The 26200-nt window shown below is 62.3% G+C and overlaps 1 protein-coding gene across 2 annotated transcripts; it reads right to left on the bottom strand.

Annotated features, from left to right (window-relative positions):
* Nucleotides 1–392: 392 nt before the first annotated feature.
* ANO8 (anoctamin 8) lies at nt 393–13889 on the bottom strand. Of its 2 annotated transcripts, XM_034755504.1 has the most exons (17): nt 13339–13889; nt 12360–12492; nt 12057–12195; nt 11637–11733; nt 10841–10957; nt 9862–9989; nt 9336–9497; nt 8481–8633; nt 7722–7848; nt 7078–7133; nt 6502–6576; nt 5994–6137; nt 4534–5226; nt 4066–4257; nt 2347–2478; nt 1784–1894; nt 393–1391 (listed from the first exon to the last, which is right to left on the bottom strand). In XM_034755504.1, exons 1-17 carry the CDS (start codon nt 13706–13708, stop codon nt 714–716), a joined length of 3507 nt encoding a protein of 1168 aa, XP_034611395.1. In that variant the 5' UTR covers nt 13709–13889; the 3' UTR covers nt 393–713. The 2 variants fall into 2 exon arrangements, with proteins under 2 accessions (XP_034611395.1, XP_034611397.1); XM_034755506.1 differs by lacking the exon at nt 5994–6137 and having other exon boundaries at nt 13339–13888.
* Between the last annotated feature and the right edge of the window lie 12311 nt (nt 13890–26200).

Raw genomic sequence — 26200 nt, 5'->3', positions numbered from 1 at the left:
GCCCGCCGCCCTTTGTGCCCAGAGCCCCAGCGGGTCCCGGCTCAGCTAGGAGACAGGGAGAAACACACCACCCCCGCCCCGTGCTCAAGGGGGAAAATCCACCTGTGGTCCTGCTGCTGCCCCTCAGGCACGACCCTCAGCCCCCCAGCTCTCCTAGCCCTGACCTCCCCCTGCACACACGGAGCTCTACCAATGCCCCTCACTCCCAACCCACAGCCTCCTGCTACTCCAGCCCCAATCCCCCTCGATATTCAACAGGCACTGCTCTGTGCAGTCACTCGAATGTGTGTGTCATGGGCCCCCCTGCCAGGCCGCCCCCCCCCCCCCCCCCCCCCCCCCCGCTCGTCTTCCCGTCCTGGGCTCTGGCGACGCCCTGCCCCCCCCACCCCGATTCCACTCCCGCCCCTCTCCTGAGGATGCTGAATTGCTTCTTGGCACTGAGTTGAGGCCACCGATCTCGTCACCAAAGCTGGGAGCAGAAGCTGCCTGTCTCAAGGCCCAAGGCACCCCAGCCCCCGAGCTCTGCTTTCCCGTGCTGCAGGGGATGGGATGGTCACCGCTCACCTTCTGCACCCACCTCCACTCTCCTGCTGGCGCAGGGGGGTGCAGGTGTCCTAAGAGCCCCACGCCAGGCTGGGCACCTCCTAATTCTGCTTGAAGAACAGACCCGGGATCCGTGGCTGCTTTGCCCGCCATCCCCGGCTCCTCCCCGGTTAGAGTTTATGGCCTGTGCTCTCCTCCTCGGCTCTGAGCTCACCCTCCTCCACGCCACCTTCGTCCACCAGCCCATTGAGGTGGGCTTTGCTGGGCGGCTGCTTCTCGCCACCCTCCGAGGACGGGCCGGGCCGCTGCGGAGGGGGGACGACGGCGGCACCGTTGCCCCCACCTCCCCCAGCCCCCTCGGACTTGCCGAAGTTGAACAGTTTGCCCGGGTTGAACGGTTTGGTGGGCGACTGGACCTTCTCGGTGCCCCCGTCCCTCTTAGTCTCCGGCGACTTCAGGAACTTGAAGCTCAGAAAGCCGGGCAGTTTGTTTTCGCTGCCGGTCGGGGACTGGGCCGTGGCGGTGCTGGCTGCCCCGGCGCCGCCCCCCGACAGGAACTTGCTCTGCAGCGGGATGATCTGCTTCAGTTTCATGACGTTGTTGGTGGCCAGCAGGGAGCTGGGCCTCTTGGGCTTCTCAGAGCTGTGGGACAAGCTGCCGGCCCCTTTCATTTTGGCCTGGCTCTTCTCGTGGCCGGCGTCCTGCCCGGCAGCCTCGGGCTTCCCCTCGTCCCGGCTGGTCTCGCGCTCCTTGCGGGCGTGGTACTCGGCTTGGCGCTGCCGCTCCTCCTCCTCCCGCTTGCGCCGCTGCTGCTGCTGGTAGTGGTGCTGTGCCTGTCGCTCGTGTTTCTGGGGGAAGGGGGGAGCAGCCGGTTAGTGGCAGGGGCCTGGGACATCAGGGGGTTTGGGGAGCCTCCTGCTCGTCGCAGCGCAGCTCCACATGCCTCTCCCCTGGGCTTTCGGTGCCTCCAGCCCCGGGCAGGGGTGACTCTGCAGAAGAGGGGCCGTGGCAGGGAGAGCAACCTCCACGCTGCTCCTTAACGTGCATCACCCCGGGCCGGCACCCAGAGGGCAGGCCAGTGACTGGGCAGGATCCATGAGACGACCAGCGAGGGGACAGGGGAGGGGTTGGGGACATGACGTCTAGGCTGAGACACCCCCACACTTGCGCCGCGCGCCCAGCCGGGGCAGCTGGGGTGTGGGTGAGCTGCGGACGCTCGACCCCTGGGAGCCGGACTCACCTTGAAGGCCTCCCTGCGCTGATACTCCAGCTTCGCCATCTCCTCCGCCACCCAGGCCGGGATGTCAGGGATGGCCACCTGGATGAGGTACTTCAGGAGCAGGGCAAAGTGCTGTGGGGAGGAGACAGGCAGAGAGCTGTGGGGAGGGTCTTGGCCGTGCCAGCAGAGGGCACTGAACAGCTGCTTTAGAAACGGCATGGGGCTAGAAGCCTGAAATCTGATCGGCCCCCTGGGTTCCTCGCCCTCTGATTCCAACCCGGAGCAGTTCTTCTGAGCTGCCCTCCTCCCCCCCAAGCAAATGCTGTGCCGGTCTGTGCTAAGCAAACAGCCGCAGCCCCGCTCCAACGAGAGACCCTACGATAACAAAGCCCATGCATCGCTCCAGGTCCAGTAACAAAGCAGCATACACAGTCCCCGCCCCAACAAAACACCCTACAACAACAAAGCAAATGCACCACTCCAGCTCTAACCAGAGACCCTGCAATAACAAACCACATGCACAGCCCCAGCACTCACGAGAGACCCTACAATAACAAACCGCAGCCCTGCTAGCACTTCCGTACCTCCAGCACCACCACGGAGATGATGGCTCCCTCCGGGCTTAGCCAGGGGAAGAGCCGCTGCAGTTGCCCGCACTGACCGATCAGGTAGCAGTTCACCACGATGGCCAGGACGCCCATGGCCTCCATCACTTTCTGCAAGACAAACATCCTGGGATGAGACGCGCCACTCACCCCTGCCACCTGCGGGCCGGCTCTTGGGCCGAGCTGGGAACCCAGCCTCTCCCGCCAAGCCCCTCTCCTGGAGCGGCATCCGGGCCAAATCTGAGTGGCCATGGGCTCCTGTGTACCAGGTCACAACGCCACGGACTCAGATTTGGCCTGGCTGCCCCTCTGTCATGATGGCGGAATGGCCGAGCCAAATCTGCGGCCCTAGGCCTAGGACAACACGGGAGACACACTGAACTTTTGCTGAGGGTGGCAGATTGTCTTGTGCGGTCCCTGCGGATGCTGAAGGGGAAGGCGCAAGATCCCTGAGCTGCACCGAACGTGGCAATACAGAGCTCCCCAGCTTGTTCCCTGGAGCAAGGGGCTCGCAGCTCGTGCCGCTGCCAATGAATTATTTAATCAGCACTCTCTCCTCCTGGTGAGGTATTTGTCCCAGTAACATCCTGTGGCAGTGAGTTCCACAGGTTGAACAAGTGCTTCCTCATTTTTAGTCGTCATCAATTGGGGCCTTTTTGATTCCACTCAGCACCTCTTTGCTGCAGCCCTATGGGATAGGCTGAGCCGTCCCCCTATCTGCTTGTCATTGGATAGAATCAGACGTAACAGGGCAGCCTGCCCCCTTAAGGAACAGCAGGCTGGGGCCAGCCAACTCTGGTCGACGAGCCTCACCCCACTACACCTGTATGGGGGTGTAGGCTTTAAGAGGAAGACAGCCCAGCACTTGGGGTGAGGCGGGGGCTGGGAGCCTGGCACTGTCTGATCATTCCCGTCTGCCAGAGGCCCTGGCTAGGAGGGCAGACCTGGCTTGGGTGGTGGGGATGATTGGAGCCCAGGAGCAGCAGCTGGACAGGCCGTTGCCGCTGGGGCCTGCTGGCGAAGAACGGGGCTGAAGGCTGGGCCCAGCAGGGCTGAAAAGTCTTTTGGTCCTGGCTTGGGGCGAGAGCATAGAGCAACCCATCTGGAGAGTCAAGTCGCCACCCCAGACACCGGGAGCCTGAGGAAGAGAGCAAAGCAGAGAGGCTGCGAGGCCAGGATTTTCCCCGAGGGACGCTCTGGGATGGCAAGGCCTGTGCTGAATCCTTAACAAACAGTAACTCGTGTTTCCCGCCAGACAGCTCTTGACAGAGAATACATGGTCGTGTCTCCTGCCGGAGACATGTAGCCACCTCTGGAGTGGAGCACAGCACAGCGCTGGGGAAAGCGCAGTCCTGTATCCGTTTGAAAGAGCCTGGGAGACTAGGGAGGTGAAAGCGGAGGATGCCTAGGACACTGGGGTGAGCCTTCCGGCTCCTGCCGCGTCAAATAGACCTTGCTTTCCAAGGGTAACAGATCTTCAGGACTGGGTGCCTGGCTGTGCCAGCTCTGTGCCATGCAGGGATCCCCTGTGCCAGCTAGTCCCCGGCAGCACAAAGCAGGCCACGATCCGGACCCTCTACAGCCTCTCCTGGCACTGAAAGCGCCATGCGTGGGCTCTCACACGAGTGCCCATCCTCCCGGTGGCTCTCGCTGCCCTGCGGAGATGGGGACCCGGCCACCAGTCCAGCCACTCCCTACCTGCCACTGCCCGATGCTCTCCACCCGCTGGCCGAAGGGGCGCTGCAGGCCGGTGCACAGCTTGAAGGCATCGCTGCGGATCTCGATGATGTTGTTGATGAGGGCGCACAGGGCGGCCAGGGGGAAGGCGGAGGAGAAGAGAACCACGTAGCCAAACTGGATGAACATCTCCTGGTAATCCTGGAACGTGTCCTGGGGGGAGACAAGTCATGCTGGTGCGAGTCCCTGATGCCCCATGATCCCGACCCACAGTCCCCCTGCAATTCCAGCCCTGGGCTGCCCCCCACCAACCCCGAGCTCTGCCGGTGCCCCTCAATCCTGCCCTGCTCGGAGAGCACCAAGCAGGGTGGATCCAGGGGCGCTTTGTGACGTGAGCACTCGGGGCAATTACTGAGACTCCTCTCGCCTGTTGCTTGAGGCAGGATTCGAACGGAGCCCCCGGGGCGAGAGGCCAGCGCAGCTCCTCACCTCGTACTTCTTCATGCAGCTCTCCACCTCGGCCTGGGTGAGGTGGGGGGAATAGTTCTCCTCCGGTGGGTCAATCCAGGAAGCCCGGTTCCGCTTCCTGCCCTCCTCCTCCTCCTCTTCCTCCTGGCTTTCGGCCGCCCGGCCCCACCGAGCCCGCAGGGTCACCGCCAGCGCCTTGGCTTCTGGGAGGGGGCTGCCGGAGGGCCCCTCGCTCTCCTCCTCGTCCTCGGCTAGCTCGAAGACGGAAGCGGGGTCCATGCCCTTCTCCACCATAGTGGGGCTGCCCTCCTCCAGGAAGCTGGCGTCCTCCATGGCACCCAGCTCCCGGCCCCGGCGCTCGGCCCGCTCAATGAAGCTCACCTTCTTCAGCTTGAGCCCGCAGTCCAGGACGCTCTCGTCCTCCGAGTCCGACTCCCGCTTCTCCTCCTCCTCCTCCTCGGGGACGCCACAACCCCCATTGAGGCACTTCTCCCCCGGGGGCCCCTCGCCTGCCCCCTCAGGCTCGGGGCCCGGCCTGGCCGGCTGCTCTGGCGCCGTGTATCTCTGGGCGAGCAGGCGGAAGATGGTGTGGGAGACGTCGCGGATGTTCTGCAGGCTCAGGTCGCCCCGCTGGATCTTGCGGTAGAGGTGGGGCTGGGAGACCTCCTTGATGTTCTGCAGGAACTGGCGGGTGATGAGCAGCGTGGCCAGCATCTGGGGAGGGGACAGACGTGCCGGGAAGGCAGGTCACATCTGGGGAACCCGCTCCCCTGCCCGTCTCCATCCCGCCGGCACCGCCCCAAGGCTGGGCTCAAGCAGCCACTTTACAGAGGCTTACCCCGCCCCCGGGGCAAGGGAGGGAGTGGGGGGGGCGAGCAGGGGGTGCACACTGGGCTCAGCGACCCCACCACAGTTGGGTGAAAGGGGCCCACAGGGGGGCAGTTGATCGTATGGTGTTGATCAGCCTCCCCGCAGAGGCTGCTGGGATGGGGAGGGTTTAATTTCAGCTGGCCGCTGTGATGCGCCAAACTCATCACACCAGACCGCCCAACCAGCCGGCACAGGACGGCAAATTTCAGTCTGCTGCCGATGGGTGTAATTAGAACGGGGACCCTTGAGGCAAAAGACACGGAGCCTCCTTCCCTGTCACCTGCAACCAACTGCCCGAAGAGCGAAAGGCCCCATGTCCCATTTCCTGCCCCCTCGAGCCAGCCAGTCCCCCCGCCCTGGGGCCAGAGCTGGTGCCCCCTAGAGGGGAAAGGCCCGGATCTCACCCCCCAGCCCCGTGTTATTGCTCCTTTGCTTTCAAAGGCTCCCCTGCGCCCAGTGAGACCGGAACGGTCCCGCGGCTGTTCCCCTGGGCGGAGGGTCAGACTGTCCAGCCAGCTGGGCTGACCCACGCGGCCGAACTTTCCATGGCGTGGGATGAATCTGCCAGTGGGTGGCATGCACAGCTTGCCCCCGCCCGCCACCCCTCCTACTTTGGATACGGCCAGGCTCCAGCCAAAGCTCAGGAGGCCCTTAAAGGAGATGAGAAAGAGGTGGAGCTGAAGGGTGATGAAGGGAAGGAGAGCGTCTCTGAGCTGACGCACGAGGCTTTGGGAGAGAGAGAAGATGAGCAGGAGCTGCGGAAGGGACAGACGAACACAGAGAGAGAGAGACAACGAAAAGGAGAAATCAACTGAGACCCCAAATCAAGGCAGGGCTTAGGGCGGCCCGGCCTGCGGATGGGAGCGGGAGCCAATGGAAAGTTTCGGCCTCTCTTCCTAAGGGGCCGGTGATTCTGGGGGCCCGACTTGAGACGCCGTGGGTCTGAGCAGCAGCCACAGCTCTGTCTGAAGGCGACAGGGGGCTGTGGGTGCCAGCAGAGGGGGCCACAGAGCTGCAGTGGAGGCCTTGGTCCAGAGCCCAGCTGGATTTACCGCCGCAGGGACCCCGCCGTCCCCTCCCCGGCCCGGCGCAGGCTCCCGGGGCGGAGACACCCCTTACCTCCTTCAGCCGCTCCATGTCTTTGAGGTAGAAACCGATGTAGAAAAGACTTAGGTATGAATTTACAAACTGAAACTGCCGGGGAGAAAGAGGGAGGGTCAGTGTGAAACAGCGAGTCAACCCCCCCCCTCAGGATTGGGCTCCGGGGCCTCCAGGCCCCCCCCCCATCTGATTGTGCCCATCAGGCCTGGGGGCAGCTTGAGGTCCCAAGCAGGCCCTAGAATCCCCGCTTGTTCTTAACCCTCCGGGGTGGTGGTGCCCAGCAGGGATCTCCGTGGCTTGCTGGGATTCTGGCGCGGGGGGTCCTGGGGGTCAGCGGCCGGGGTTGACAAACTGGGTGTGTGCAGCCAGAGCTAAAGGGAGGCTCCCCTCGCTCTCAGAAAGCCACAGGTTGGTACGGTCACTGCTGCCGACCAGCAGGGGGCGACGTGGTCGCTGCTCGGAGCTGGGGTCCCCTGGGTGGAAGGATTCTCCCGGCGGCTGCTCGGCTCCTGGCGATAGCCACCCCTGCACCGTTGCGGCTGCTCCCAGCAAGGGCACCCTCCCCTCCTCGGCAGCAACCCCGCTCTAGCTTACCAGGACGATTTTAATGATGAGGTGTTTCTCGTAGGCACTCTGCAGCCGGTAGTTTTCTGGAACGGGAACCGAGAGACTCAGGCCAGGGGGTGGGGTGGGGGGTGAACGGAGAGTGGGGGTGGGGAGGGTGAGTCAGGGCCCCGAGGAGGAGTAACCAGCACTCTCCGTTCCCGGCTCCAGCCGCGCTCCATTGGGCCCAAGCACCGACCGCAGGGATGCACCTGCCCCGGTGAGAACTGGGATGCCCGAGGCCAGATTAGCCCCTGGGACGAGCTGGAGCGTCTCCAAGCCCTGGACATGCAGCGGATTGCAAGTGTGGACGTGTTACAACAGCAAATGACCAGGATGGCCCCAGATGGGCTCCCATTTCCTGCAGCAGGATGGGACCTCCCGCTAGGAGCCACTGGGCCCGGGGATTTGACCCCAGAGGACGCGGGTTTGGAGAATTCCCCAGAACCCCAATGCTTCTCCCAACTGGAGTCAGCAGAGCTTGGATGGGGTCACGGCCTTCCTGGGGGCTGCTGGCTGGCCTGCCCCAGCTGGATCGTGGGGGACCGAGCGGGCTGGGAGTGCGCTGACGTCCCAACCCTGTTGCCGCGGTGGCTGCAGACTGATCCCAGGCCCCCCGGCGCCCGATGACGCACCCATGTCGTTCAGCCAGTACGCGATCTTCCTGTAGACGTCGTCGCAGGCTGTGACGATGAGGGCCAAGGCGATCTTGGGCAGGAAGCGGATGAGCCGGGGAAGCTCCTTGATGCTCAGCACGAACTCCTGCGGGGACACGAGGGGCAGGGACGACGTCAGCCCAGGGGCCAGGGAGTCTGCAGGGCGCGGAGACACCGGTGGAGCCCCAGGGTGGGTGGTAAGTAGCTGCTGGCATGGCACCTGCACCTGGCTCTGCCCAACCCGTGCTCTAGGAAGGGGACACGGAGCCAGCAGGGTGTGGGGCTGGTATGACGCCGGCCGGCCGGCTGGCCAGGGAGGAAGGGGAAGTTCAGCCACAGAGCACTACAGAGTCTCCCTCCCAGGCGTGGTGGGATTTAACTTACACACGCACGTGCACAAACCTTCCTGCGGACACACGTCCACGCTCATGGGCCCAGGAAAACTCCCCCAGCCACATGCACACGCGTGTGTATACACACACGCGAACACACATGCCGGCGTGCTAACAGCTTCCTGTCTCCTCTCACCACACCCTGCCCCATTCAGCAAACATCAGCCCCCACTTCCCCGGGGTGAGCAGACCAGCACGCAGGCCGAGCCGAATCGTGACGGAGCCAAGGGTTCGTGGTGCCCCTGCGCTGCTCCCAGGAATGTGGAGGATTTAGCGCCCGCTCCTGGCGGGAGGAGAGGCACCTGGCAGCGGCCAGTGGGGCTGGGCCGGGGAGAGCGTCACCCACCTGCAGCTCGAAGCATCCCAGCATGACGAGGAAGACGAAGGAGAGGCAGACGAGGCAGACGGGCAGGCTGACCAGGCACTGGAAGAGCAGACGTTTCCATGGCGGGTAGTAGAATTCCTCCACGTTGGTCACCGGGCTGATCCTCTTGATGCCCTGGAGGGGGAGATGGCAGCTTGTGACCCTCCATGGGCCAGACACACCCCCACACACACCTGGGGAGATCCCGCCAGGATTCTGGAGCAACCAAGCTGAGGTCTGCCTCACAATTCCCAGGAGACCCCTGTGCCGGGGAGGAAGGGGGAGCTCAGCCGCAGAGCGCCCCAGTCTCCCTCCCAGGCACGGTGGGATTCAATTTACACACGCACGTGCACAAACCTTCCTGCGGACACACGTCCACGGCCACGCTCACGGGCCCAGGAAAACTCTCCCAGCCACGTGCACACGCGTGTGCATACACGCAGGCGAACACACATGCCGGCGTGCTAACAGCTTCCTGTCTCCTCTCACCACGCCCTGGAGCCCTCCCGCCCACCTGGACGGGGGCCCTGCCCCTCGCTGGCTCCCGTCAGCATCACAGCCCAGCTCTCAGATCCTGGTGTGACGTGGTCCCGCTCGGGGGGCTTCCGGGGAGCTGCCCCAGTTCACACCAGCTGAGGATGTGGTGGCAGCTCTGGGCACTGGCGGATGGGAAGCCTTCGCCGCAGGAGCCTGGGATCCCAGCTGGTGCGGAGGGCCTGAACTCGGCTCTGCGGATGGCTGCCCCGCTCCTGGACTAGCCTGGTGCCATCAGGAGTGACTTCACTTCAGGCAAAGCGGCTTTCAGGTCACCCTGGGCTGCCCACCCCCGTCACTCACCCTGAACTGTGGCCGGGGCTCCTCTATGGACTCGGCGGGCGTGTCGAGGGTCCCCCACTTGTAGGCGAACTCAGCCCCCCGCCGCTTCCACTCCTCCAGGAAGAGCGTGGCCCAGATGACATTGAAGATGGCAAAGACCACGCAGCAGATATCGCGGCTGGTCTGGGAGGGACAGACATGGGGGCAAAGGGCGGGTGGGGATGGGTTACAAAAAACAAGCAATGAACAGCAGAGCTAGGAATCGAACCCAGGAGTCCTGACACCCACTCCCCACTGCTCTAACCACTAGACTCCACTGCCCTCCTGTATCCCAGTGCTGAGAATAGACCCCAGGAGTCCTGACTCCCGTAATGAAATGACCCACCTTATAGGCTAGGGGGAGATGGACACAGCACTGAGCGTCAGCCCAAGGGGGTGCTAGCGAGTACCGCAGTTCCCTGCCCCACTGCAATGCTCCCAACCTGACTGTCTGACCCCCCCATCTCCCGGGGCTCCCCCAGCCCTTTCCCCGGCGCAGCACTCTCACCTGGTCGTTCTCGGTGAAGGTGTAGAGGATGGAGCCAAAGACGGCGGGGTACACCATGGCCGAGGTGTAGAAGCCGAGCCAGGCGAAGTACATGGCGATCTTCACCCCAAAGTAATCGCAGATCTCGTCTGCCAAGGGGAGAGCAGGAGTCAGCAGCCAGGTCGGGGCCATGGACGGCCACAGGGGCGGACGGAGAGGGGGCAGGAGATGCTCCGGTGCCTTGAGCCGGGCTCTGAATCCCGGCACTGGAAAGTGGGCACCGACTTTTCTGGGTGGCTGCGTTTAATGTCTGGGTTTCTGGGTGCTCATGTCTGTCTGGGGACATGTGGATGGATGGGGCATGTCCGGCGAGGGACACGTCCAGCGAGGGACACGTGCACGGCTGGGGCACATCTGGCGAGGGACACGTGCACGGCTGGGGCATGTACGGCGAGGGACATGTCCAGCGAGGGACACGTGCATGGCTGGGGCACGTCCGGCGAGGGACACGTGCGCGGCTGGGGCATGTACGGCGAGGGACACGTGTATGGACTGGGGCACGTCCGATGAGGGACATGTCCAGCAAGGAACACGTGCGCAGCTGGGGCACGTCCGGCGAGGGGCACACCAGCGAGGGACACGTGCACAGCTGGGGCACGTCCGGCGAGGGGCACACCAGCGAGGGACATGTGCATGGCTGGGGCACATCCGACGAGGGACACGTGTATGGACTGGGGCACGTCCGGCAAGGGACATGTTCAGCAAGGAACACGTGCACAGCTGGGGCACGTCCGGCTCAAGCACGTCCAGCGAGGAACACGTGTATGGACTGGCTTTTAGCAACTCCGGGGGGAAATCTCCCTTTTCAGACTCTCCCCTGACCCCCTGGAATCAGGACCCCAGAGGATCCTGGCAGTGGTGGCATCGCCATGGCGACGCTGCAGCACCGGCCCCTCCCATGGGGGGTAACCGAGCTCTCCAGCGGGCGGCGGGTACATACCCAAGGGCTGGGCCTCGCAGATCGCCTGCACCCAGGACTTCATGAGCCGGTTGAGGATTCTCTGCTCATGGACGGGGAACACCTGCTGGATGACGCCGCGGGCCACCAACTCGGGGACTGCGTGAGGAGAGAGCAGTGAGGGGCCAGGCGCTCGGCCAGCCCCTCCCCGACCCGTGCAGCCCTGCCCAAGAAGACGCCGGGGTCTTTTCCCTCCCCCGGGCTCCAGCCAGGGCTGCGAGCTGGGGACAAGTGCCGGGGGATGATTTAGGGCTTGCAAAAGTCACCGACAGTCCCCGCAGGATAAGCAGCTCCCACCTCCCCATGGCTCTGAGAGTCCCGCTGCCACACGCATGCACACACACACACATGGGCTGCCCCCCCATCTGAACCTCCTCTGACTCTCTCAGGTGCCCCCCCAGCAGCCTGACCCCGGTGGCACTACGCCCACCTGCTCAAAATCTGAGTGAGTGGCATCTTGATCTGGCGCCCGGGGCCACAGCACCACTCAGGTTTGGCCCAGCCCGAAGTGGCCAGGCCATGGCCTATGTGACACACACACACATGTACACAATCATGCACACACACATGTTCATACACGCGCACACGCATGCACACATGCCACCACCCCCGCCTGTTTGGAAATGGGCCAGATGAGACAGCCCAGTTATTTTCAGCTGGTGCCAGAGCAGCTGGCTAGTCATCTCCCTGGGCCCGGCTCGCGACGGAGATGGGCAGGGCCGCGAGCGGGCAGTGGGCTCCGATCGGCTCCCTCCCGCGGGCCGGGCGCCGCACTCACTGACAGGCTGCCCCTCCAGGAACTGGATGTTGTGCAGCGATTCCCCGTGCTTGGCTCGCAGGTTCTCCAGCCAGTACCTGATGATGTTCTGCCGTTCCTGCGGCCGGACAGGGAGAGGCAGGACTGAGCCCCAGGGACGGTGCGCAGCACGAAGGGACCCCTGCTTTACCACCAGCCCCCCACATCTCTTCCCATGCGCACAGGGAAGGCTGTGTAGGGGGAACCAGGACTCCCGCCAGAGGCCCAGGACGTTAGCTCCAAAGCCACCCTCCCCAATGGATTCCCAATCCCGCTTCTACCCCACGGCGCCCGGGCCGGCCCTGCAGGCGAGAAGAGCTGCCAGGGGGGAGGCCTGACCCCACTGCAGTGCCAGGGGCCCCCCCAATCCCAGAGACCCGGGGCTGGCCCAGCAGTGCCCACCTGGGAGGTAAAGAAGAAGAGTTCGTTCTCGATGTTCTCGTAGATATAATCCTCCTCGCAGGAGAAGCTGCGTGTGCCCCCCCCGAACTCGGCCTTCACCGGCTTCCGCAGCCCGATCTCGTCCGCCCCACGCAGCAAGCTGCCCCGGAGAGAGATATGGGGGGGGGGAGCCGTGAGGGTTGGGTGACTGTGGAGCAGGGCGCGGGACGAACCCACACGCCTCTCCTCCTCCAGCCCTCCCCAAAGACAACGGGGTGGGAGCGACCTAAGAGAGACCCCAGCACGGGCGGGGGCGCGACCTACCTCTCGTAGGTGGCAGTGACGAAGAAAGCGTACACCTTGGTGTGCCGGTGGTGCCGGATCTGGATGATGAGCTCGGGGATGCCCAGCCGGATGTGGTTCAGGAGCCAGAGTAGCGTGTGGTCGTCCGTCGTGTCTGAGGGAAGAGGAGCGGGGAGACGCCGGTGGGCAGCAGCTGGAGCAGGGAGTGGGCACCCCCCGCCCGCAACGGCCTGCTTTGTGGGCGCTGGGGATTTCGTGCAAGGCTCGTGGGAGTGCAGACGCTGATTCCGAGTGAGAGCCGGGGGGGGAGCAGTCAGGGGCCTGGTGTCTTCCCTGGCCCAGCTCTGCTGACCCCAACTCCGCTGTTCCTGCCCCGCCCCAGCTCTGCCAACGCCCCTCAGTCCTGACTTGCAGCCCCCGCGCCGCCCTCCCCTCCCCCCCCAAGCTCTGGACACCAGCATTGGGCCAAAAGGCTATTATGGGCCAAGGCTACCAGGAAAATCTCTGGCTGCTGCAGGAAGCGAGGTAGCACCCTCTGCTAGACCCCAGTGCTGCAGGGAGCAGGAGGGGCGCCCCCCCTTCACAGTCAGTGTGACCCCAAGGCCCTCGCTAGGTGGCGCTGCGCTGCCGGGAGCGGAGTGAGGGGCGTAGTAGGAGTCAGTGCTGACCCCAATGTCTCAGCGCGGCAGTAGGGGGCGCTGCGCTGCAGGGAGCAATCTCTGTCCGATGAGCTGAAAGCCTGAGCGTTTGGGATCCCGGCCCCCCCCGGGCGTTCTCCACAAGTGCTAGGGTGTTAGCCCAGGCATCCTGCCCTATCCCAGCGGAGATCATCCCATGCTGCCTCCCTCATGCAGCGTCCCCTGGACGCAACCGCCTTTGCCTCTTCCTGTGGTGACACCGTTGCATTGCGCCGAACAGCTGCCATGTCCCACCCCAGAGGTGGCTGCCTTCCAGCGGCGGGCAGAGCACTCCCGGCGCGGGTTGCTGAGCGGCCCCTTACCGGCGAAGGTCATCAGCACGTCGCAGTTCTCGGTGGGCACCGTCTTCATCCAGGATTTGTGGGACATGATGTAGCGCCCGGCCTGGAGCAGCCGCTTCCCGAAAAGCTTATCTGCCAAGGGAACCAGAACAAGGGGGTCAGGGCGCGGCAGCGAAGGAACTGGGCTGGAAATAGATGCAGGGGACATTGATCCCTCCAGGGGATGGGGGAAGGATGAGGCGGTCCCAGGAGGAGGGGGTGACGGGGTGGGGGCAGACTGGGAGGCCAGAGGCCGGGAGCCCTGGCTTGTCAAAGCAAAGAGGGGTCTGGGCGGCTCTACACTGAGCCGGGGCTGGAGCTGGGCCTCACCCTCAGGGCATGTGACCGGCATCGCTTAGACTGAGCCATAGAGTCTTGGCCGGATGGGGCCATGCCAGGGGTGGGGACGAGCTGCTGGCAGCTGGCCAGGGCTGAGGGCTAGCACATAATCCACAGCACAACACCCCAAGATACAACACAGCTTGCACACAAATCATGACACAGGCATGACATGCATGATACACACAAAACACACACTTACCCCCTCGACACCTTACACGTGCCCAAGATACACCCCCCCACACACACACACGTGTGCACCAGGTCACCCCAAACCCAACCAGAGCCATCCTCACACAAAGACACACGGGGACTCTCGCACATGGATCACCAGCCCCCGGATCAGTCTGGGCCCAAGAGTGGGACTGTCTTCAGAGGGCAACTGGAGGCCAGAGAAGGGAAACTGAGGCATGGCTGTGCCCTGATGGGGAGAAGTAAGCCAGACGCCTGTGGTTTGCCTTCATCCTGTCCCTGCATTGCCACCTCCTCATTGTAGGAGTCGCTCCAGGCAGAGGCAGGGCTGTCTCTTGGTTCTGGGTTGTACAGTGCCTAGCACCTGCTCCGTGACTTGGGTTCCTAGGCCCTACCACAATACAAATACCGAATAGACTTTCTCGTCTCCTGTCTCTGCCCCCCCCTTTTCCCCTCCACACACACACTTCCGTTCTGCCCTTTCGGAGATGATGGGACCAGCAGTCCGGGTCAGGGGACCCCAATGATGGGGGTGGAGGTTGTATAATGGCATGATCACATTCTCCTCTGTCCCGTTCCTCGTGCACTGAGCAGCTGCAGACAGTGCAGGACCCAGCAAGGCGTCAGCCTGGCTCAGAGGATTCCTGCCAACGGGCAATGCCCTGTGCTCGCCCAGGGCCGGACTCCTCTGCCGTCAGCGGGCTGCCCGTTCCCCTAGCTCAGCCGGGTTCCTCAGTCTCCTCCAGACGTGACACGTGGCCTCTTGTCTAGTGTCGCCAGGCGGCCGAGTCAGCAGGCTCCAGGGGTTTCCTCTTGCATCTTTCCCTGTTCACGGCCACCTGTTCTGTCTCTTCAAAGCCTCATGCCGGGGGCGCTTCCATCAGAACAGATGAGCCAGAGCTGCTGGCGCTCGGTGGAGGGGATTATCTGGGGATCAAAGCCAGCCCTGGAGGGGGCAGCTCCCACTTATTCCCCTTCCATTGAGCGGGCACCCCCCCGAAGGTCTCCGCTGAAATCCCAGCTCTGCAGCGGGATACGGGGGTCTCCCCCAGGAAGGCAGGTTCTTCCCTTCCCATCCACTTGTGCAGCTGCCGGCCTGCAGGCAACCCGGGCCAGACTCTCCTGGGTTTCCCCGGCTGTTCCTGACGGAGGTGGCAGGTGGCGGCTGGGAACCCTGCTTTGTGAAACGGGGCTGGCGCGGGCTGCAGCATGACGTCCCCCTTCCCGGCAGGCCGGTCGCTGGGCTGGCAGCTTGGCCAGGTGATCCGGCACCAGCAGAGACTGGCCAGATCCTCCCCCCAGATCAGCATGCATGCGGCTGGAACCCGCGGCTCCGGGTCAGTCAGCCTGGCACAGAGCCAGAGAACGATTTCCCCCTCTCTCAGCCATTGGCCAGCCTGTCCTACGCTCGCCTCTGCCCGGGCTCGGTTCCTCCCCTGGTGGCTGGGCCGGGCTCCCTGGCAGCTGCCCAGAGAGGAGCTGGACTGGCAAACGCTCCGTGTTCATCGAGGGACGGCGAGTGCCCCCGAGCCAGGGTCAGCCCAGAGGCGGAACAGACCTGGGGCTGGGCACCCTCCGGGCACGTGGCAGCACCAAATCCTGCCCCACCCCCAGTCAAACAACCCCATCTCCCAGCCTGCCCCCTCACTCCATCATCCCCTTCCCCAGCCCACCTGTGTGTCCTCTCCCACCCCCCATCCCCTCGCTTCTCCCACCAGCTTCTTACCTACGGCCCTCCCCAGTGCCTGGGCCCACGGCAGAGCCGCCCCCTCCTCAGCTGCAGCGGGGGGCCTGCCGCAGCCCCTGCCTGGAAACACTCGCTCGGGAAGCCGGGAAGATAGGGGAACTGACAGGAGAAAAAGCAACCCGTCTCTATGGAAACCTGCGCAGGCCCCACGCCGCAGCCCCCATGGGAGCAGGGGGCCGGTCCCTGTTTCCTTCCAGCCGGTCGCTTCCCTACGGTTCTTCCTTTTCATCCTGGTCATCTCCCCGTTTGCTTAGCCAGGAAACCCCGACTTCAGGGCAAATTTGCTTCTTCGGGTGCCGCTCTAAGCCACCCTGGCAAGGGGACGACGGCTGGACAGCACAAGCCAAAAATCCCTTGCACCTTGAGATGGCTCCCCCCCACCCCCATCACGCCCGTCCTCGCTGCAATTAAACGCCACGAAACCGCAGCAATGGCACCCAGAAAGCGGAGATCCCCGGAGGGGCCCCAGATGGAGCTCACCACTCCTGCCCCTACACCTGGGGGGTGGGCACTACAGACACACACCAAGGCCCGATCCTGCACCAGACTGTGTTCCCTCATCTCCCATCAGTGCCAGGGGGAGGCCAGGGCCCCCAGCACTTTGCAGGATCAGGCCCGTGGACCAGGACCTCTTTGGGGCAGGGGAAGCTGCCCCTTGCTGGGAGCGGTGGCCCAAACTGCCCCGATGTTTCAATCCCCCTCCCGCCCCTAAAGCCATGGAGCACAGAACAGATGGGGGGGGGGCACTGGGGAATCCAGGGGCGGTTATAGCTGTGACCCCTCCCTCTGCAATGATGACATGAAGCCCTGCCCCTCCCCTGGCACCTTCGGCTGCTAACGCTCCCAGCTCCATGGCCCAGTCCAGCCCCGGGGGAGGCCAGTCGCTGTGGCTCATTCATCTCTCTGAGGCTGCCAGGGAAGGGGCTGGCTGGTGCCAGGGGATGGGGTGGGCATCTGGGCTCAGACTCACCCAGCTCCACACCCCAGGGTGCTCTGGGTGGCAGCAGGGCTCCCGGGGAGGCAGGTGCTGTCTGGGCAAACGTGCCCCACACTGCACCAGGCAGGGAAAGGGGAATGGCCCTGGGCCTGCCCCACCCTGGGGAACCGGCTGTGCCTGCTGGCCCAGTGGGGAGCATCGCCAGAGAGGCTGGCTCAGGCCCAGGTGCACACAGGAAGCACCCGCCCTTCCCAACCCCAATGCTAATGGGGCAGCAGGGCCGGACAGCTCCCAGAACCTGTCCTGAGCCAGGGGCCTGGGCCCTGCCTGGGCTCTGCCCTGCGGCAAGGGGAATCTGGGTCCGGCTGCCTCCCCGGTTCCCTGCCCATCCACAGACACCGAACCCCACTATTCCTTGGCACTTGCCTCATTGCCGTGTGGCCAGGGTGACCTTCCCCGGGAGGCACTGACTGTCCCACAAGCTGACCCAGCCCCCCACCCTCAGGAACCCTCACTGGACCTGATCCAACAGGCCCCTGGTCTGGGAGCAGATCTCTCCCTGAGACGCTGCGCTTGGGAGAGTGAAGGTTTTAGAGAAACCAGCTGGACCCAAGCAGAGCAGGTACAATGGAGGGCGAGTCCCTCCCCCAGCTCTGCCGATGCCACTCAGTCCTGACCCGGAGCTCCCCTGCTACCCCAGACCTCGGTCCCTCCCCACCTCCAGCTCTGCCGATGCCACTCAGTCCTGACCCAGAGCTCCCCTGCTACCCCAGACCTCGGCCCCTCCCCATCCCCAGCTCTGCCGATGCCCCTCAGTGCTGACCCGCAGCCCCCCTGCAACTCCAGACCTCAGCCCCTCCCCACCCCCAGCTCTGCGATGCCCCGCAGTCCTGACCCGGAGCTCCCCTGCTACCCCAGACCTTGGCCCCTCCTGAGCAAACACCACCAACTGTGCCAAACCGTGCTGCACCTCGGCTGAGACCCACCAAACTCATTTCATGTGACTCAGCTGGGGCTGGTGCACCAGCCCCCGGAGCATTAACCCTTTACCTCCCTCCTCCCCAGGCACAGCTTCCCACTGTCCTCTCAGGGGATGAGTGCCTCGCTCTCCATCCACTGCCCCGTTCCCTGGGCTGCAGCTCTGTGTGTGGGTGGGAGAGGGGGCGAGAACAGGCCTGAGGCTTCTCCAGTCTGGTGAGTGCTGCTGAAAGGATGCCCTGTTCTGGCTGGGCATGGGCGAAGGCCTCGTTTAACCCCTCGGGCACCATGGCACTCTGCACAGCCCCCTCCGCTCCAGCAGAACAAACAGTTTGGCTGCCCTTTACCCCTGGGCCTAGGCACTGAGGTTCCCACGGGCTCCCGGCATGTGTCTGGGGACTGATCCCCACCGGGGGAGAGGGACTGTGGGGGGAAAGAGAGGCAGATGGTCAGGCACCAGGTCCTAGGAGCGAGCGGCCCGTTAGGCTGCGCAGTCATCTCCCTGAGGGGCGGGTGGGGACCCCACATGAGCTAGCTGCTAGAGGCATTGAGGCCCTGAGGCATACACAGGACGGAACAACCCTGAGGTCTGTCCCATCTGCAGGGCCCTAACTCCGACCTCCTGGCACGGCCAGAGCTACGTCCTGCAGACACCCGATGCTAGGCAGCCCCAGGGCTTGATCTGGCCGGAGCAGGAGCCGGGATGGGCTGGGCTTGTGCTCTGCCCTCACAGGGGGCTGGACTTGATGCTCTTGGGGCTGTTCCTATGACCTGTGAGGGGCAGGAGCCTGGATGCAGGGCTGGTGGCTGGCTTGTGCGATGGAGCTGGGAGCCTGGCCGGGGCAGGCTGGTGTGCTCCGTGACTGCAAACCCTACTCTAGGCCAATGCCGCAGCTCCTGAGGCAGCCTCCCCGGCTTGCGGGATGCATTCCAGGCCAGGCGCCACATCTGGGCATAGACACCGTCCTAAACCCCCTGCCTGTCCTGGCCATGAGACTGCCCTTCTCCCACCCAGGCACGGCTGGCTGGCCACTGTGGGCATGGAACAAAGCAGGGCTCTGAGCGCCTGCCGCCGAGCTCCGGGATGGAGAGCACAAGCCCAGCATTGTGGATGCCCAGGGTTCCTGGGCACAGCTGCAGCAGGGAGGGGGGGCAGGAAGCGGTGGGGAGGGTGGCTGGGAGGTTTCCTGCTCCTGGCCTCCTTAAGATGGGGAGTTCTCCAGGGCTGTAGATTACCCCAGCCCTGAGCGCTACCCCCTGCACTGCACAGACAGAAGGGGCAAGGCTCCCCCCAGGCCCATCGCCTGCTCCTGCCACCCCGCCTCGCACCCACCTACCCTTCTGCACCTCTCCCACCCCTCCGCTGTCACTCTTGCTTCAACTCTGCACGTGCCAGTGGCAATCCCTCTGAGAGTCCCAGGGAGCCAGCCGGGCACCGTCCGGCCCAGGGAGCCAGGGGTTAATCTCAGACTGCATGGCAGGTGTCTGCGAGTCTGTTCCAATGACCTTCTCCCCCCCACCCCCCATTTCATTTCAAGTCCTTCAAGCTCCAGCTTTGAAGTGAAACAACCCAAACAACCCCACCAAACCCGCGGCGGCGGTTTATGAACAATCTTGGCTCTTTGCTCTCCCTTTAATCAGCGACGGCCCTCGGTGTGAGGCCCGCAGCAAGAAGAGCCCTGAAGCATGCCAGTGCCATGCGCCCGCTGTCCCTGCAGCCTGGTTCCTGGCTAGGATCGCCAATACTAGCAGCATCTTGCTTTTCACTTCTCCTAGAAACGCTGGAGATGGATGGGGGATAAGATCTGACTTCCCACTGGATCATTTCATCCCTAAGGGAGACGTTCACCCCGTGCGAAGGGGCTGGCGGCACAAGTCCCACTTAAGCTCTGGATGAAGTTGACAAAGTCTGTGTATGGGCCACTTAAGTCCCATTTAAGGCCAGAGTTTAAGTGGGACTGGCATGGTGTGTAACCTTGTACTGACCCTCACCCTCTCAGTGCCTGGCAAACTAGAGGCAGGGATCATTTCCTGCTGTCGCTAAAATGCAGCCACCTCTGGGGTGGAACGAGTGGCAGCTCTTTAACAGCTGCAGAGCAATGCTACCCAACAGTTTGGGACAGTGAATGAAGGTAAAGCCTGCAACAGGTTTGATAACCGGACAAATGGGTGCATTTTACAGACAGGAGACTCCACCATGATGGTCTGTAAATTTTTGCACCTTGTAACGATACAGTAGATGAATAAGATTAGCTGAGTAATATACTGCATGTTAATATATAGTTCCAGACAAGGGTGCGGCCTCTGGTAAACAAGAGAGACAAAGCCGGAACTCAAGCTGGGTGGAAGCCTTTTGTAAACTAAAGATGCAAACAACAGCTGTGTAACACTTGTGATTCCATGTCACATGACAGACTCCAAGTGCTTCATTGAGCTGGTCATGGAAATCAGGGTAGTTTGAAAGGACAGAGAGATGTTGGACACAAGAGCCTCCTGTTCTAGAGAGGGCAGGAGCAGGAATGGCAATGGAGACAGTGTTGCCTAGTGGACAGAACACTGGACTGGCCTAAGGGCATGGGCTCAAGCCAGTGGCAGGCCTGGGAATTGATGGGTGACAATGGGAAATCACGTCCCCTTCCTGTGCCTTGGTTTCCCCATCTGCAAAATGGGGATAAATGATACTCCTTTGTAAAGCGCTTTGAGATGAAAAGTACAAGGATTCTTCTTAATTCCTTGATCAGTTTTTCTTGTAACAAATTGCAGGCCAGCTCCTCCATGGCTGTCAGCGGGTGCAGCACCGCAGCTCCAACGGAGTTACTCCCACAGGTTACCTCACACCAGCTGAGGATCCGGCCCCATCACAGGGAACTTCACAAAGAGCATTGTTTGAAGTGGAGTCTTTGGCTCTCGAGCCGAGAGGCCATCTGAACGGGGGACGAGGGCTCGTGTCGGCGGCTCTGCCTGACAGCTCCTCTGATCAGACCTGACGCGGGAGCGATGTCTGGAGGAACTGCGTGATAGTAAAAAAACAACCCAGAGGATTCCTTGGTACCGACATCCAGGAGAGACTGCAGAGAATGGGGTGCAGCACCAGCACCCGATTGTAGATGGCTGCACCCCACCCCCCATCTTGCCTTGTTCATGCAAATACCTTGTTTACAGACCAGCAGAGGAACATAAGAAACTGCCACATCAGAACAGCACATGGTGCATCAAGCCCAGCATTCTGGCTCTGACGCTGGTCAATACTGGCGGGTGCACGCCATGCACCCAATTGCCTGATATTGCAGAAGACATTTCTTCCTGGCCACAGCCAGCAATCCGTTTATGCCCTGGAGCATGAGGGTTGAGAGCCCTTGCGCTGCAGTTAGCCACAGCCACGCTAAGCAGAATAAAATCCTCGGTCTTTGGTGCTGAGGGATCCTGCATGCGACAAAGTGATCTGCAGGGCCGAAATGCAGTCACCTCTGGGGTGGGACGTGGCAGCTGAGCAGGAAGCGAGGAAGAATCCTGCATCCAGCAGCGCTCGGGGTTGGCTGGCAGTGGAGCCCGGTGCTGGAATCCTGCCTGGTGAGCTGCCAGGGACCCCGTTGGGGCACAGACATGGTAGCAGGGTTATAATGAAACCGTGGGCTCCCTTGTATGTCAGTGACTCACATGTCGGCCTGTCTGGCGTCCACATCATTGCCGCCGTCTGGTTCGTTAAGGCCCCTGATCGATGCGTGGTAACGAGGCTGCTCATCACTTTCCCCGTGTCTGTGGGTTTCTCTTGCCCTATCCCCAGCTCCCCTGACCAGAAGCAGCAGCTGCAGATCCCACAGCTCTCTCCGGGAAGCTGACCCTTCCTCCAGCGCTCTCGGCATGGGCACCGCAGCCCTCTCTCCGGTGGGAGGGGGAAGCCACGTGACTGCAGAGCCCCCCTGAAGGCGGGAGTTAGCGGCCGCGGCACGGGCTGCGCATGACAGAGCTGGGTCTGAGGGCTGAATCCCGTCTTTGGCTCCCAGGCCAAAGTCATCGTCCTCTTGGGAGTCATGGTGACGGCTGTCTTCGTGCTGATGGGAGATGCTGGGACTGAACAGGCCACGGTGACTGACGCTGTTCCCCCTGCGGGGGATCCTTGGGGGCCCGTTGGCGGGCCGCTGTACGGGAAGATCGGCTGTACCGCACCTGACACGGGAACAGAGGCCTCTCGTCTCCAAGGGGCCGATCCGCCAGCGCCAAGCTCCAGTGCAATAAAGAGAGTGACTGTCCCTGCCCTGGACCCTGCCCAACAAACGCCGTTCTGCTTTGCTCCTCCCCGCAGCAGATGTGGCTCTTGCAGAACCTGGCCTGGCCTCTGAGCCCAGCCCCCAGTCGGTCTCCTGCTAATCCACCCGGCTTTCCGCTTTGCGCCCCATTGCTGGAATCGGACTGCCCCCAGCCCTGGGAAACAGCTCCCAGCCCAACTCCCTCCGCACGGGGCTGAGGACCCAGCTGGGCTCCCAGAGGAGGTGGGGGCAGCACACCCTGCCTGGGAGAGCAGGACCCTTTCCTTTCCAGCCACCAGAAAAGCTGCTTATGTCGGCAGCAGCCCAGCTGCGGAGCCGCTCGTGCCCCTGGGATCGGACCGATCACAGCCTGTGGTGATGGGGACGCTGGGCCACAGACACAGAGAGCTCGGAGACCACCGGGTCGGATGCCCGAAGAGAAGCAGGGACCAAGCAGCCCTAAGAGTCCAGGTTCTGGACTAACCACCCAAAGGTGTTCGGAAGCAAAGGGCTCCCTGCTGGAACTCAGTGAGGATAACCGATTGAACATGAACTCTGAAAGCCCAAGCTCCTATCCCTTGAGCTAAAGGAAACTCACCACTCGCCATTAGCTGTATAGGGCCTATGACACACAGATGAGCAATTTAGTTCCACCCAATAGAGGGCAGCGGGGTGCACACACCTCCCATTCAACTCGCTGCACTACATTCATCACGCTACTTAGCCTGAAGGATCCACAGAGCCTTAGAAAGAGTCACTACCCAGTAATTTAGGACAGGAAGTGAAGGCAGCTCCTGCATGCAGTCAACACCACCCTGGGGATTTGGGTGGAAGGATGGAATCAGCCTATGTTGGAATTGGCCCCCTCCTACTGCCATCGAGTGGGGTGGGACCAGCAGCAGCCCCAGGAGTGTCGTACTCCAGCGCTGACCCAGCCCAGAGGGAGCTTTGAACCCCTGCCCTAGGGCAGACCATCCCAAGAGCCTCCCTCTCCCCCTGACAAAGCAAGGAGCCGCTAAGGCAGTGCCAGCACAGTGGGGTGTTCACATGGGCACGGCTTTAAAGCGAGCTGAGTCCGGGCACGGGATGGAATTCATGAATAAGCTACACCCAGAGCGGTGGCTTCAGCAGCTGGGAATCCTCCTCCACCATGTTCCCAGCCACATGGAAGAGGTTTGCTTGGCAAAGAGGCTCCAGCCCTAGGGGGCTTTCCCAGCATTTCCACACTAGCCATTTATTGATTTACCAGCCCAGAGCCAAGTCCCAGCAGTGCCGCCCCAGAGGAGAGAGCAGGTTAGAGGAAAGAACTCCTGATGGTTAAAGAAACAGCCCCACATCTCCGGCTCCGTGTCCCCACCCTGCTTCGTCTCCCTGCCGGGTTCTCTCTGTTTCTAACTGCCTCATTTCTGGTGTCTTGGCTTCTCTTCCAAACGCAGCCCTTCCCCATCTCTGCAGGGAGGAAACTCGCTTCTCAGCTTTGCCCGGATCCCAAGTACATTTGTTTTCTTGAGCTTCTTCCAGATCTTGATTCTTAACGAGATCCTGTTCACCACATCTAGGAAACGGAGAAATAAACTCCTGCCCGCGGCAAACCTGAGCGAGACTAAAGTCATGCCCAAGGGCGCTGCCTTCACAGGCAAACAGCAGCAGCTGGGGCATTGCTAGGGATGGATGCTGCCCGTTGTCTGGCTGACGATGCTTTGCCTGGACTGTACACAGCACTTTCCACGTGATGGCTTTGAATGGCAGGAGAGTCTCATCCCTGGTTTACGGATGGGAAATCTGAGGCAGGAGCAGGACAGGGCCTCCCCCAGAATCGCAGACCGAGCAAGTGGCAAGAGTTGGAAACTGCACCCAGAAGTCCAGAGTCTCACTCCCCACCGCTGCTGAAATCACTAGAGAACCCAGGAGTCCTGACTCCAAGCCCCTGTGCTGTGAGCACACTCAAAGCCCAATAGAGCCCCGATCTCCTGCCAGACCTGGGGCCGGAAGCTGGGGTTCCCCTGCCCAAGGGGCAGATGGGGCGAGAGCTGCTTGCCCTTTCAGTCTCACTGCTGGAGGTGGTTTGGCCCAAGCCCGCATGGCAGAGTCTGTAGGGACGCAGAGATCCAAGCCACGAGCACACGCTGCTTATGCCTAAGGCCAGCGCGGGTCCAGGGTGGCCGGGTTCCAAAGGATCTCTGCACTGCAGGAGCGGGGAGGCGGCTCAGCCAGGCCCAGGGGTCTCCGCCCCACAAAACGAAGCCCCCCGTGCCCAAGCTGCGATTCCAAGGAGCAGATTCCTCGCACCAGGCGGGATGAGCTCATCCTCCTGCCAATCATGAATTATTAAAGCTTCGCTCCGAGAGTGGTGATTACAGGCTGCGAAACAAAGGGCTCCAAGCGGGCAGGCAGGCAGGCGGCCCTGCTCTGGGAAGGCAGGGGTGTGTGCTACTCATCCAGATGCACACGCCACTCACACGCATGCACACTCACATGTACAGGCATGCTGACCCATGCGGTCACAGATAGGCACCCGCCAGCACTCAGACCCCCTGCACCCACCAGCACACACACTAGGGTAAGCCAGTACACGTGCATACAGAGACACACGCTAAGTGTGCATGTGAACACGCCTCCCAGGCCGGTGTGGAATGGGAGCATGTATGTGATGGGGAGGTGAGAGTCCCCAGGACTAGCGCGGCTGCTGTCTGTGATTCGGACTTTCTGCTTTGGCCGCGCAGGCTGGGCAGAGCTCCACTCTCTGGCAGTGAATGAACAAAACCTCCCCCACCACCCCTGCAAGGCAGAGCCCCCTGCAACTACCCAGCTGGGGAGGGGCCCAGGGCCTTACATTTCCCCCCAAGCCAGCACCATCTCTGCTTCTGGGGGTTGGGCCCTGCTCCCTCCCTGGTACAATGGGACATCCAAAGCCGGCCTCCTCCCAGGTTCACTTCCAGCTCCCACTGCGGGAGACGGAAACTTAGCGCAGGAAAGTCCTGCCAGAGCCCAGCTGCCCTCAGTGCTGAGTCTGCCGCTGCGTCATGCCTGGCTCGGTCCCCCCTGCCATCAGGGTGAGCTCCCCTGGCTCTACGGAGGAGCCTGTGCGCCAGTCCCTAGCTCCCAGGAAGCCCCACCGCTCCATCACAAAAGCCTCGTGAATAGCGCGTCTTTCTGGGTAATGTCATTGTTTCTCCCGAGGCAGGATCATGTGCCAGGCAGCGAGGTTTGCCCTGCTCCTGTTCCAGGCCTTGGAGAGATCCTTGGTGCAGGGGACCGAACAGGGAATAATAATGGATCTCAAAGCGCTTTACGAACCTGAATGGAGCAAACCTGACGACTGCCCCCCCGCCCCTGGCAGGTAGGTAAATATTATCCCCACTCTACCCATGGCATGGGGGGGTGGCGTGATTTTGTCCAAGGTCACGGAACAAGCAAGTGGCTGAGGCAGGAAAAGGACCCAGGAGTCCTGACTGCCAGCCCCCAGCTCTAACCATGCTCCATCCCAGAGACTAGAACAGAATCCAGGCGTCTCAACTTTCACTGCTCCCTGCTCTAACCCCTCGACAACATTCCCTTCCCTGAGCGGGGGCATAGAACCCAGGAGTCCTGGTTCAGTCCCCCTGTGAGAACAGACACAACAGCACCGCTGACAGCTCCCTGCAGAGCCCAGGAGACAAGACCAAATTCTAGTGTCAGTTCCACCACCGCAATTCGGGACTCACTCCCCTGGTGCCGGTGAAGTGACTCCAGATTACACGCCTTGTGTAAACGGGAGCGAAACCTGGCCTTCTAGAAATAACCGGCCACGCTCAGCGCTGGCGTGACTCCCTTGGAGTCAATGGACTCTTTTGGGCTTGAAACCTCCCATTCATGCCGGGGGCTGACTCGGGGCTTTAACGCCAGTTCTTTGGTTCTGCTGCATCTCCCTGTCCCATTCATACCACCCTGTCACCCGGCTCCCGTGCAGCTAACCTTGGGCTCGCCAGATTAAGGTCACGGAAACCGCAGAGCGCTTTGGTACCAATACATCACCAGCCCCGGCCTCCCAGGGAAGCCCAAGGCAGCTCTTTGACACCCAGCGCTGCTGTTTACTAGGTTCTAATCGCCAATTACGCTGCCACGGACGCCCGGTTCCTAGGAGGACATAAATTAGGTCACTCTTCATGCGCCCGCATCTGTCTGGGAATTTCAGTTGCAGGGTTTTTCTCTTAGCACAGAGCCCTGCGGCTGCCCCCCCCCACACACACACACACTTCTCCCCACGTTGAGCCCTCTGGATCCGAGCAGAACCACAACCCCGACGGGGCCCTGACCGCCACACGGGCCAAGGCGCTGAGCACGTCCGGGGGAGACCACATGGACCAGGGCATTTTAGGACCAACCCCTCCCCCCCCATCCTGCCTTGAAGGAGAATTTCTGCCC

This window comes from Trachemys scripta, chromosome 22, assembly GCF_013100865.1.
Source record: "Trachemys scripta elegans isolate TJP31775 chromosome 22, CAS_Tse_1.0, whole genome shotgun sequence".
Lineage (NCBI taxonomy): Eukaryota > Metazoa > Chordata > Testudines > Emydidae > Trachemys > Trachemys scripta.
The sequence above is the reverse complement of the archived record's forward strand: the minus strand, read 5'-3'. Positions and strand labels throughout refer to the sequence as shown.

Coding starts and splice junctions, on each gene's coding strand:
- ANO8 (XM_034755504.1), bottom strand. CDS start 13,708: ATGCCGGTCACATGCCCTGAGGGTGAGGCCCAGCTCCAGCCCCGGCTC. Junction 7,134..7,721: donor GTACTGGCTGAACGACATGG/GTGCGTCATCGG, acceptor TTCCCGTTCCAG/AAAACTACCGGCTGCAGAGT. Junction 6,577..7,077: donor TCATCATTAAAATCGTCCTG/GTAAGCTAGAGC, acceptor TCTCCCCGGCAG/TTTCAGTTTGTAAATTCATA.